Source organism: Phalaenopsis equestris, unplaced genomic scaffold (genome assembly GCF_001263595.1).
Source record: "Phalaenopsis equestris unplaced genomic scaffold, ASM126359v1 Scaffold199114, whole genome shotgun sequence".
NCBI lineage: Eukaryota > Viridiplantae > Streptophyta > Magnoliopsida > Asparagales > Orchidaceae > Phalaenopsis > Phalaenopsis equestris.
This window is the reverse complement of record NW_018219004.1, coordinates 215,515-229,554: the sequence shown is the minus strand read 5'-3', so window position 1 is coordinate 229,554 and position 14,040 is coordinate 215,515. Positions and strand designations below refer to the sequence as shown.

The 14,040-nt window shown below is 37.0% G+C and overlaps 1 protein-coding gene across 1 annotated transcript in view; it reads left to right on the top strand.

The window, feature by feature from the left end:
* LOC110035686 (mediator of RNA polymerase II transcription subunit 25-like) overlaps positions 1-14,040 on the top strand; it is a 100,441-nt gene that overhangs the window by 61,707 nt on the left and 24,694 nt on the right. Inside the window, exon 10 of the mRNA XM_020739958.1 lies at positions 1,588-1,616. Within this exon, the coding sequence (XP_020595617.1) occupies positions 1,588-1,616 (29 nt within the window). The remainder of the gene's footprint in view (positions 1-1,587; positions 1,617-14,040) is intronic.

Genomic DNA, 14,040 nt, shown 5'->3' with positions numbered 1-14,040 from the left:
CTTTTCTTCCCTTTGGATTCCTTAAATAATTGTTCCTATTTTGAGCCATTTCCATTTGATTTTCCCCATGTCCAATCGTGAAAACCTAAACTTTGAAATCTTGAAAGCAAAACCATCTGATTTTAATCGAGAGATTTTTTAAGTGATTTCGATCATTTAAGATGTAATTAACTATAGGGGCTTGCCTCTATAGGGAACCTGGAACTCAGATAAAATAAACCTTATCTAATCCTCGTATTAGGTAGGGGAACTTGTCGGCAAATAAAATATTTCGCAGACTAAAACGGATGCCACAAATTATTTAGTCTAGGTGATTGAATTCCCATTACAAGTGATATATTTATTCGTCGGGATAAGTGTATTACCTGTAGTATTATATTCAATCATCTAAACTATTTAAAATGTGAGACCCGCTTGGTCTTACCTATTTTAAAATTAAAATGTTACATTTAAAAAATCAAAAAAGTTTATATTTATATTTAAATTATTTTCGAAATCACAAAATCATTCACTTTCTTAAATCACGAAGTTTAAAAAAAAATAATAAAAATAAAACGGCCGACACCATTGATTAAGTACATGTTGATTTAGTGTCTCAGGAGTTGGGGTAGGTTGTTAAAATAGCATATTTGTCATTCAATTTATTAATTTTTCAATTGATTGTATATAGCTTGTTTAAAAAGGCATTCAAGGCTTATACCTCAAGGCATACCTTGAAATAAGTTGTTCAAAAAAACCTCAAGGCTTGAGCCTCATTGTTACTAGTGAGGCTTACGCCTTTTTGTTTGAGGTGTAAGCCTCGGGGTATTTAATGTTGCTTCTTGATCAAGCTATGCTAAAATAATACATTATATTGATCTATATTATATTGTTAGTTATCACTTAAAATTTAATTTATTTAAGGATCAAAGAGGTCTGAAGATAATATAAGTATGATATCTTGCTTAAGTTATTAATTTATTCTTTTATTTTAAATTGTATTATATTTCAGATTTATTGATAATAAGAAGAGAATTGTAGTGAATGAAGAATATTTTAAAGTTCCAAAGGAGGTAGAATAAGATGATTCATTTGAGGATAATGAAAGCAAAGGACGAGACCAGTTTGGATTTTGAACCTCATGGGATATTCAAGCTTTCAGTGAATGTTTATGTAGAATCACATCTCCTCTTTTTGAGTCTTACTTTTTGATTTCCCTCGAGGCTTACGCCTCACCTCGTTAAGGCAAAACACTTCAATTTTTACTTTTTCCTTTTTAAACTTTGAACTCCCATCCAATACATTTTTATTATAATAATTGCTTTTTTATTACTCCAGCAATCAATCTACAGGTGCAAGATCTTGCTGGCATTAGGCTTATCACAATTATTTTGGGTCATCATTAAATGCTTTTTATCCCTTCATTTTAATTGAGTTCAGATGAAGTGTTAATTTTTGCATCTTTTCTAGCAATGTATAATACTAATACATCGGCAATAATGGTATAGCTGAGATGAGTTTATGCCTGATATTAACTGATTTATAATTAAAATTGTTCTTAGTTTCCATAAATAGACAAATTCATTGACGATGAATTGTTTGTTGTAGGGCTACAGGAATGCATCTGCATCAGAAACGTAAGTCATTAAGATCATCCTCTTCTATCAAGGGTCTCTTATCAATTGTTTGGCATTACATTTCTGGATTTGTAAGCATTTTTTTATTTTATTTGTCCTATTTTTTATGAATTTATGTAATCCGTTATGGCAGTTCAAAGCTTCTAAACGGAGAAGCTAATTTAGATTGAGAAATTAGCTGCTCTAGTCTCATTTGCTCTAAGTGCACATTAGTTTAATCGCTTACATTAGTAGAACACATGAGTGTGGCATTTCATTTCTGGCAACAATCATGAACAAGAGAATTAATTCTGTAAAATATCGTTTTTCATGTATATGTTACCGAATGTAACAGAACTCAACAGATGGAGAAGGTGTTATTAGAACTTTTTGTAAAATTTTTGACTTGAATAGAGCACACAAAATAAATTGATCACAGGGGAAACTGTAATGCATGAGATTTCAGAACCGTCTAGCTCTGGTTGGGGGGGATGCCTCTTGTAAAAAAAGTAATAGTGGTGAATGGGAGACGAAATTGTTGGGGATCATTTCTCATGATTAAGAGAAGATAGCTATGAAGCCTGCAAGAGTGCAAACCAAGCAGGATAAGGAAGGAGATCACAAATGTAGGAAACGAAGCATTGCATGCGATTGAATGGGCACAAACAAGATCAAACGGTGTAAGCAAATAACGATAGATTGTGAGGTAGAAGCTATCGGACAAACTCATGCATGCAGCTGCAGATGGGCTTTTGATCGTGCAAGTGTGTGAGGGAGAAGGATAATTGAGTACGTGATCGAAAAAGGAAGTGCTTGGGTTGATAAATGCTTGAATTGATTTCATTTGATAGAGCATGAGTGAGGTTGAGCATAAGCCGCTGTTGAACTCAAGTTGAGCTTTCCTCGATTGAGTGATTAGGGATTTAATTAGAATATTAAATCAAAGTTTGCAAATACCAAGTAAAAGTTAAAATGAGTTTATTAAAATGTAAATCATTAAGAAACAAGTGAGTACTCTTACTTCTAATTATAGTATCATCTATTTTTTATAATATTCATATATTGCATGATTGTTGCAAGCTTTTTAATATATATATATATATATATATATATATATTTTTTTTTGAAAGCCCAAAAAGGCTAATATATTAAATAGAAAGAAATATACAAATACAATATATGGGAGGGCCCAAGCATGGTATCCTGCCCACACCAAAAACAGCAGATTGTTCCAAAACTTTAAAAAAACAGAAAAATACATTAGATATTTAAATAAAAAACCCAACAGTGCCGAAATACATGGTAGGTGGCTAGAGAGCGACCCGATTTGGTCTTGCCTCTACTTCTAGTACTAGGGAAGCAACAAGCTAATAAGCTGGTAAGATGATTGCCATTGCTAGTAGTAACCAATGTATCATCCAATATGTTCCCGAGCTAGAGTCGGCCTCCATTCTTCTTCTTCCTCCTGGAATACGCCTGCCATTCCTCTTCCGAAGAAGCAGTCTGATGGGTTGGTAGAGCTGAAGCAGAAGGAATACCAACCGTATTACCCATAATTGATTCTAGTATATGTGAAGTATGAGTTGCCTCTACACAAGATACTTCCTGAAGAAGTGGAGCTACGAGACTCTCTTGATTATCAGTCTGAACACTATCATTTGTAGGTAATAGTCCATTAGTATTGTTTTCTATGGGGTTTGAAGGTGCCAACATCACATCACTCGCAGTAACAATAACAGCAGTGTCATGGGGGGGTGGTCCTCAGGGGCAACAGACACCTCCGGTTTGGTAGTATCCTCCCCAGGTGGAATTAAAATGTCCAAAGCAGTGGGGTTAGATCCATCTTTATTCACTTGAACCTTAGATTTCAAATTTGGTTGAAACTTGTGGCATTTATCTAGGACATGACCAAACATCTTATAGTGGGTACAATATGGGGGTCTATGCTCCATGATGATTTGTTGCCAATAACCATTATGGGTTGTGCCCAGTCAGACTTCAGTAATATCAGGTAAATTAATATCCCTTTCCACAAGTATTCTAGGCACCGAAAATCTGACTAGGTTGAAAGTAGACAGATCTAGTTTCAAAATATCCCCAAGGATGACCCCAATAGAGTAGAGAATCTGGTGGTGAAAAAAATGCAGCTTGAGACCAGTTAAACTAAACCACACCGGTACAGTGGGAGTTTCATGATTTGGATCGAAATCAGGAGACCACTTAAGTTGCTTCATAGGTTTACCAACGATGTTAAGATATTTTCTGGAGAAAATTTGAGTGTGGTTTTCAGGCACGATTAACTGAATCAAATACATGTCTCCCATCCATGAGCCCCACTTTCAAAATAAAAACTAAATTTTTGTGTTCTATATGTAAATGCATAAGAATTACGTGGTATGTTTGTAAATGCCAAAAAAATTTTCTGCTGTAGTCTCATTAGCTCTAAGTGCACATTAGTTTAACCGCTTACGTTAGTAGAACACATGAGCCGAACACGAATAGACAATTCATGAGCCATTTCGAACATGAGCTGGACACAAATTTTGTCAGGAGCCCATTCAATTATTTCGATAATAAATTATTAGTGATAGAATATTAAATTAAATTTAAATTTGCACGTAAGACAGTTTGTTCCGGTCTTGAAAATTTGAAGCCCTTGGGCTTGCGACAAAGTGATAATAATTTAAATAAAATGGTGAAAAAAAAGACGAGCCAGACAATATTTGCATTATTAACTCCAACATGCCTACAGTCGCGCTCGCCACCACTTAAGATCCCACTACGTGAACTGTTAGCAAGTTGGGGAAGAAACTATTGTGCCACATCTTACTTTGTTGGAGAATACTATTCTCAATTTGATTATAGGCAAGGGTATGAGTTCCTTTTTGTCAATTTGACAAGATTTAGTCAATTAAAAGAAATTTTACAGTAGCAAACATAGGGTACAAATTGAGGTACATGTTACACTACGCTAGTATGATGAGGTGAATAATGTGGACCTTTGAAGTGCATTTTGACCCGACAGAAGATTGAGCAACAAGAAGCTTTTATCCCAGTAAGTGGGGTTGACTGCATGAATCTTTTTTTTTTCCATTGTACCATATTGAGTGTCGTATTTTCACTTAATTCTAATAAATTAAGATAATCTCTTATACAACATATTTAAGTTTTTTTAGTTATACCTCTACCTTTCTTAACATAAGTCAAATCTAAAACATCTAATCTCCTAACAAAATCATCAAATGGTCGGCGTTTAATATGACGAAGCCATTTAAGGAGGCTGACGCGGGTGCATTAAGCACGGCGTTGGCACGTTGTATAATGCCGTGGGCGCGGTGTAGAGAGAATACCAGGCTTCGCCCGAGGTGTCCTTTGTTTGGACCAAACCGGTCTTGACCCGGGAGGGCCGAGGGGTTCTCACATGAGTGATTGATGCCTCCTTTGAATCGGGGGATCAAATCCTAGTTATGTACGGCTTATTTAGGTGATTTATGCATTTAGGTTTTCAGTCTTTGGTTTAAATTTTTTGTCGATGCTATCTTTCTTCCCTTTTAGGGTTGTATTCAAATATGAGAAAGCGCTCCGGTTGTAACTCATCGGATGTGGTCACTGTCCCCCAAGGATTGAATGGTGCTTCGGTTGTACTTTCATCCTGCAGGGATATTTATTCTTGATCTTTCCCCTCCTTCGCAAACTTGCCTTCGCCGCCACCATCACCATATTCGCTGCAGCCTCCCGGAAAATATCTTCCACTGTTTTCCTGCAGCAGCCTACCACCTTATTCCCTCCCACCTTGCTGTCATCCCTCATTTCTGCCTTCCAGCACCCAGCCAGCCCCTCTCCTGCCACCTATCCTTTGTTCCATCCAAATGGAATCCCTTCCCTCGCATCCTAGTTATTGTCCCAACCTTCCCAAACCAGTTCCCTACCACCTCATCACTGTCCAGCCACCTCCAAACAGCAACTGCTGCTGTTTGGAATGTCATCCCCTGCTGTCTTGCTGTTCTAGCCGCCCATAATCGCTGCCGGCTCTCTTCCGCAGCCCGGAAATCGGTTCCCTCTCTTTCTGCCTTCTCTCCAAGGCCCTAATTGTCACCGCCGTCTCCTAGGAACCGCCCTAACGTAAGTTTGCATATTGTGTTGTATTTTCCCTTTCAAGTGTGTTTGATTTTAGTCGCATATTTGCTTCCGGTATAATATTTGTATTTTTTATTGTGGTTTGGGTTAACTTCAGTATCAATTGATATCAGAGCTAGCCTAACCCTAGTCCCATTCTAGGATTTCCTAGCATCCACGTACCCAAACCATCTCCACTTCAAAAAAAAAAAAAATTCTTCCCTATCCCCAATACACTATTCCAAATCTCAAACCCTAACCATGTTGTCAAGGAGACACATGTCCTGATCTACCTGTGAATGGTGTGCATTTTGCATTAATATAAAATAAAAAAATACAAAGCAGAGCTATAAATGCTACATAAAAGAAATAGTGTGGGCGGCATCAGCCTCGATCACACTCAAAAAGTCAGGGTCACAATTGGGAGTGTCCCAAACAAAAGACCTATCCAAAGCAAGCTAAGAATTAAAATGGGTCGCTTTGTTACAATTTATAGGGGTATAACAAAAAGGAACCTGTTTAAACAACTAGGCGATGTCTTCCAAGTGTTGTCTTTCATGCTGGTTGACATTTATACGATGCCCTTCAATTATTACGCCTTTGAGTTCATGCATCCAAGTCTCAATGCATTTCTCGATGAACAGAATAGCTTCCAGCTCAATTTGGGAAGAATCCCAATTCAAGAGTTTGCTGCTGGCGGACTGCACAAGCTTAACCCTGTTCCAATCGCACCACAACACCAATACCGGCTTGACCACTATGAAGCATCACGCCGTTCACATTTATCTTTATCCAGAGGTGGGGAGCACCAATGAAGGGAACAAGACAGCCTGTCCAGCTGAGAAGTACAACATTACGGGTAAGAGTTATAAGAATAGAAACAGCCATTATAGTTGGGGTCCCAAAGGGAATTCCTGCTCCAACAGTGGTAAACCGCGGTGCAATAAATGCGTCCCGTTAAAATCATTGTGTTTGAATAGTTGATAAGAAGTTCAGAGTTTGTTCAGCTGAAGCAAAAAGCGGCATTTGTATTCCCCACCTTCCCAAAACTTTCAGGATTTCTGTAAAACCGCACAACCAGCTACATCATGAGTTGTTTCCTCAATGCTGTCACATTCCCATGGGCAATTCAATTGCTCAACAATTTTGTGTTTACCTTGCCACCATTGTGTCGGGATAGCATCATTCACGATCCGCCACCAGAAAATATGCTTCCGTGGGTGGGAGATGTAGCGAGAGATCCGTCTCCAATGAAACACACGCTGGAATCTACTTGGGAGGAGATATAGCAAGAGATTCCGTCTACTTAAGCAGTGACTTGCAGAGATGGATGACAAAATCCATGGGAAGATTGCCCTCGACTGTGATATGGAAAGTCAAAGAGAAGAAAGGGAGGAGAAATCGAATCCCTTCCATAGAGAGGGTTTCAGTGATGAGGTAGGCAAACCTCGATGCTTCTGAATTTATTATCAGAGGAGGCCGGGAGTGTAGGCACCATATGGAGGATACAAAGATTTCAGAATAAAAGTGGATCTACTGAAGTTCGATGGATGTATGGATCTAGATGATTTCATTGAATTACTATAGTTCGTTGAGAGAATCTTCGAGCACGAGTAAGTACCAAAAAAGGGTGAAGCTTTTAACCATAAATTGAAAATGAGTTCTTCATTGTGATGGGAAAGTTTATAGAGGCAAAGTAGTGAGGGCAGTGACAAAATTACCAAGTGGGAGAAGATGAGGAAGGAGATTCAGAGAAATATCTACCACCTCATTACCGCCAGGGTATGTTTATGAGACTCCACTTGCAGCAGAGAGACTTATAAGTGGAGTTCATGGCATAGTTTGTCAGTAGTAGATGAATTGTGAGTTGGCCGAGATGGAGAAACGTACCATAACTGATATTTGTGGGGTCTGAAGCCAACTATCAACAACATTGTGCAGTTGCAGTCCTATTGGTTACTGAGAGATTTCCAAAGCTTAGTATTGAAGGTGGAGAGACAATAGAATTAGAACAACCAACCGCCATCAGTCATACATGCACCTGTAGTTGGAGACATCAACAGGAGCACGTCTCAAGGAGTTGAGAGGGCTGGTCAAGATAAAGACATTGCCACTCAGAATGAGAAGAAGCTTGAGAAGAGTAGCGTACTCACTATAGTTTTAGCTAGAAAATTTTTCAGATGTCATGGAATTAAGCACATCTCTTCCAATTGCCCAACAACACGAGTTCTTTACTGAGCAGGGTGCAGTGGAGGAGGTTTGCGACGAAGAGGTAGATGTAGAACAACGTTAGGTGTACCATCTTCCATTGGATGAGAGCGAGAAGCTTGTGGTTCGATGGGTCCTACAGACTGAGGATGACTTCACCATAATATATTTTACACTCATTGCACTGTGAACTAAAATACATATAATCTCATCATCGATGGAGGAAGCAGGAAGAACGTAATATCTACAATACAGATTGTGGAGAAATTGAGCCTCATTACTCGGAGGCATTCCCAGTCATATTCTTTGTTGTGCATGAAGAAGAACATGGTAAGCATCGACATGAGGTTTCTAATAGAGTTTTTGATTATAAGTCAGCTATAGGATTAGGGGTGGTGCGACGTGGTGCCTATGGATTCCTGCCATATATTTTTGAGAGATCGTGATAATTTAATTGTAGGACACAACATGATGGGTTTAGGAACACTTCACCAAAAAATTGTAAGCGCATCGTACTTCTTACTCCGACAGAGTCTGAGGTCAAAGGTGCCCTTGTCAGCAAAGAAACACTAGCGAGATCGATTTTGGTGATGATAGAGGATGACATGATGGAGTTGTCAGTTTTAAACATGAAGCAACACTTATAGAGAGAGTTCCAGGACATTCTACATGATAGCTTATCACCATAAACGCCAACATTCGTGGAGATTCACGCTACCCTAACCTTAGATTGGGTTGAACCAAGCTTGAGTTGTATTTGGAGGATTCAACATAATAGACTTTGCCCAGAAGGTACCTCCAGTTGGTTGGATCAATATGGATGTTTGGTTATAAGTGGAGAAAACCCTCAGGTACTTTGTGGGATAATGAAGTCGTTAGTGGGATCCAGATGCTTTTCGGACCACAGTCGAAAAGCTCTCTTGGGAGATTACGGTATCTCTGCCACTTTCAATGTGCGGACAGAAGCTTTGACGAATGAGGTCAAAGCTCTCCCCATTCTCGGAAAACTGATCCGGGCGCGTCAAGCATGGTGTGGGTGCGCTAAACATGGTGCTGGCGAGCCTTGTAATGTTGTGGGCGCGGTTTGGAGGGAACTACGGGCTTCTCTCCCGTGTTATTTGTTTGGACCTATCTGGTCCAGACTCGAAAGGGCTGATCGGCTCTCCCACGAGGGGTTGATGTCTTCTTTCCATAGTGGGATCCAATTCTAGTTATCTAGGGCTTATATATGTGACTTATGCTTTTAGATTTTCAATTTTTGGTTTCTGATTTCTATCGTCTGTGTCGTTCTTCCCTTCTAGGGTTGTATCCGAAGATGAGAAGGTGCCCTAGTTGTATATCGTTCGAGATGGCGGCCATACCACAAGGATTGAGTGCTGCTCGTGCTGTAGTTTGATCATAGTGGTATATTTATCCTTAATCTTCTCACTTTTCGACAACCTTCCTTTCATTGTCGACGTCGTTGTATTCGCAACTACCACCCATAAAACAACCTCGCTGTTTTCCTGCCACCATCTACAACTCAGCTTCCTCCCACCTTGTTGTTGTCCCTCACCACCTTCCAGCACCCAACGAACCCCTATACTACCACCTATCTGCTATTCTAGCCTAACGAAATCCTTTACCCCTCATCTTAGCGGTTGTCCCAACCCTCCCAAACTAGTTGCCTACCACCAAATCGCTGCCTAATCGCCCCCAAACAACAATAGCTGCTATTTGGACTGACATCCCTTGCTGGCATGATGTTCCAGCACCCATAGTCGTTGTCACTCCTCTTATATTGCCCCCAAACCCCTTCCCTTCCTTGTCACCATATCTCCAAGCCCCTAAAAATTACCACCATTGCTCGAGATCCGCCCTAACGCAAGTTTGTGCGTCATGTGTATTGTATTTTTCCTTTCAAGTGTGTTTGATTATAACTTCATATTTGCTTCCAGTAATAATATTTACATTTTCTATTATGATTTAGGTTAACTCTTATATCAATGACTCTCTAATCTTGGGTGCCACTGGAGCTACACTAACCCTTTTACTTATATGTTCATTTTACATTTTGTCTTGAAGTGTAAAGTGACTCATCCATCTAAGCATTCTCGTCTTAGCAACACTTAATTTTATGCTTCTATTTTACCAGCTTGTGCCATAAAGTATTGTTGGTCTACCACCATTTTATAAGATTTTCCTTTTATTTTTAGCGGTACTATTGTATCAAACAATAGGCCCAGTGCATTCCTCCACTTCAACCATCCAACTTGAGTTCCACTGATAACATACCCATATATACCACCATCACCTTGGACAATAGACCCTATTTTTCTAAACCGATCACTCCTTTTAATGACTTGATCACCCTTGTTGCCACTCCACTTCTAGATCTACTACTACTAAAACTACATTCCATGCATTCAATTTTAGATCTACTCAAACGAACACTTTTAGACTCCAAAGTTAACCTTTATAATTCATGTTTTTTCTTGAACTCTCTATCTAGTATTATCCATAAGAGGAATATTATCAGCAAATTATCCACAAGAATGATATAGCATACACCAAGGTACATCCTCCTATAAATGTCCAGTAAGAACATTCATAACTAGAGCAAAAAGATATGGGCTTAAAGCCGATACTTAATGTAAATTAATTGAAATAGGAAAATGCTTTTGTCAATTTCCTTATGTACAAACCCAAGTAACAATTCTAGTATACATATTTTTAATGACTTGAATATAAGGAGTATCATCTTTCTTTTCTAGAACTCTCTAAACTACTTTTGGTCGTAAATTTTTCTGAATCAATAAAATTCATATGTAGATCCTCCTTACTCTCTTTGTATTTCTCCATCAAACCACTCAATAAATATATAACTTTTATAATTGACTGCCCGACATAAATCCAAACTGATTTTGAGAAATTTATGTATCACGTCGTAACGTATATTCAATTAGTCTCCCATATTTTTCATGTATGACCCATTAACTTAATTCCTCTAAAATTTGCACTGTTGTGCATCTCCTTTATTCTTAAAATAGGAACGAATAGAATCTTTCTCCACAAATGAGACATCTTTTTAAAATTCTAAAATATAATTAAAAATTTTAATGAACCAAAAAATTCCTAAATCTCTTAATCATTTCCTCACTTATTTTGGAGTATCATCATGCCATATTTGTTTTTCAACGCTTCATTTTATACTTCATTTTATTTAAGTCTCAATTTCCATTTTTGCTAGTTTGATGACAGAAATAAAATGTATTTTTTTAATTATTTGTTATATTAAGATTACTAAAATCAATCATATTTTTACAATCTTCATTGAAAAGTTTTTTCTCAAAATATATCACACATTTTCGTTCAATACACTCATATAAAAGATCACATTTTGATTTTCATATTTAATTCATTTTAGTGTAACTAAATCTTTTTCTTATCTCTTTATTTGGTTGGTTTATACATATAACTTTCAACCTCTTTAGTATCTTGTTTTTTTTATAAAGAATGATAAAAGCTAAATTTTAGCATCACAAACTATTTTATTAGAGACTCCCCATGAGCCACCTTATAATTTTTTGAATTCTACGCTATTGCATTCAAAACAATTTTTATAATAAACTTTTTTACTTCTTATTTTTTCTTGCACATTATTATTCCACCACCAACTATTTTTATTTATAAAACTTTTTCATTTCGATTCTCTAATCATATCTTTTGTAACATGTTTAATAGTACTTGTTATTTAATCCTGCATAATTTAGTTTCTTCGTGATCATCCCAAATCCTTCTATCTTGAAATTTACTCATAAAAATAATTGTTTTTTAAGTACCCGTCTAATTATATAACAATATTTTATTGTATTTTTATTTATATTCCAACCCACCATTTTAAAATTCAAAATTAATAAACGATGTTGGATACTTAAATTTCCACCTGACGTGACTAAACTTTACAATCTTGACTATCTATTTTTCTCATAAGAAAGTACTCAATTTGTATTTTATTATATCTATTCTTATAAGTGATAATATACTTATCTATTTTGTTAAATAAAATCATAAACTAAACAAAATCTAATATGACTCTAGGAAGTTTGGTTCTGCTGCATTTGAATTTTTTCCTTGTATCACCAATCACAAACTACATGACAATAATATTCTCAATTGTTCTCAATATGTGTTCATGTATATCTGTGGTGAATGAAAAGATGATCATCTCAACGAGGAAAACCCTAGAACAGAAATCACTGATCCAAAATATGAAACATGAAAGATTGAAGATTACATGATCATGTTATGGTTTGTCAACTCCATTACTTCAAAAATTGAAGAAAATTTCATTTTTTATAAAACAAAAAAAGAAATCTAAGAGGTTGCAAGAGAAACCCATTCAAATATTGACAATGTTTTACATTGAAACTAGATTAAGGGCCCGTTTGGGGCAACTTATTTGGTGCGGTGGCGTTTTGAAAACGCACTTGACCTGTTTGGGTAAACTACATTTTGATAGCTTATGCGTTTTCAAAACGTTAAAAATAACGTTTTCACACCGCACCTATCTAGATGCGGTGGCTGCTTTCTGGCAGCGGTCTTGCTTTTCCAAAAAAATAAAAATTTGTAATAGTCACCGCACCTAGCTTATCAGCAGATTATGTTTAATCAGCTTATCAGCAGATTATCCAATAAGCTGCAGCTGCCCTAAACAGACCCTAATGACTTGCGGCAGTGAGATGAATGTTACTCAATATTAAATGACCTGCCTGGGAAAAAGCTATGGAGAAGAAATTCTTGCCCTTGAAAAGAATGGTAAAAGAATGATATTTGAATATGCCAACTCTGCCACATGTGAAAAGAGTTGTGAAGTGTAAATGTGTATTCACTATCAAAAATGAAGTAGATGGAAGCATAGAAAGGTTTAAAGCTAGACTTGTAGCAAAAGGTTTTACTCTGTTCTATGAGATCGACTACCTTGAGACATTCGCATCAGTGACAAAACACAACATGCAAAGAGTATTATTGTTTTTAGCTATCAACCATGGTTGGTCTCTACATTAGCTAAACATAAAAAATGTATTTTTTAATGGGAGCCTTGAGGAAAAGTGTATATGGAGATACCTCTAGGTTTGAAGAACAAAACAATCAATCAGCTAATGTGCAAACTAAAGAAAGTATTGTATGGGTTGAAATAATCTCCCAGAGCATTGTTTGAAATGTTCATCAAGTCTAAAAAAAGTATTGCTTTTTCTGTTGATGTAGTGAGCCAACATATCAACAATATAAATGAAGATCATCTAGAAGCAGTTTTTCAAATCATGAGGTACTTAAAGATGACTCCAAGATGTGGATTGATATTCAAGAAAACTGAGAATCGTGATATTGAGATCTATATTAATGTTAGCTAAGTAGAAGAACTGTCTCACAGAAGATCTTTCACGGGTTACTACTCATTTGTATATGGTGACATGGTTACTTTGAGAAGTAAAAAACATGCAGTGGTGGCAATAAGTAGTGTAGAATTTGAGAATTGTGCCATTTTCTTAGGAATTTGTGAAAGAATGAGGCTAAAGAAACTACTAGTGAAACTTTACATGTAGAATAAAAGTACTATTAATGATAGTCAAACAACCATCAGTATTTCAAGAATCTGGTCCACCATGATTGAGCCAAATATATAGAGATTGACAAACATTTCATCTCTGAGAAGGTCAATGGAGGGGTTGTTCAGCTAAGCTATCAGTATCAGATTGTCAACAATTTTACCAAGGCTTTTCTTTTGCACTACTTTTGTGAGCTTAACACCAAATTTGGGATGTATGACATATACAACCTAACATGGATGGGAGTGCAAATAACTCTGGACCACAAGGCCCACCCACGATTTAGGGAACTGTGGATCCGTTATTACATTGCAGGGGGAGAAATTATCCTCCCTTAATTATCCTTTATTTTGTTTAATTTCTTTCCTTTTATCATGTTATTTGAATTTTTCTCTAACATGGACTAACTTCTTTTGCACTCATCATTCATAATGTGAAAACCCTTGCTTATTTAGCACTACATTCGGGCATCGGCGGCCTTGACACACTTTTCATTGTATTTAAGTTATACAACGCATCACTTTCAGGAATGC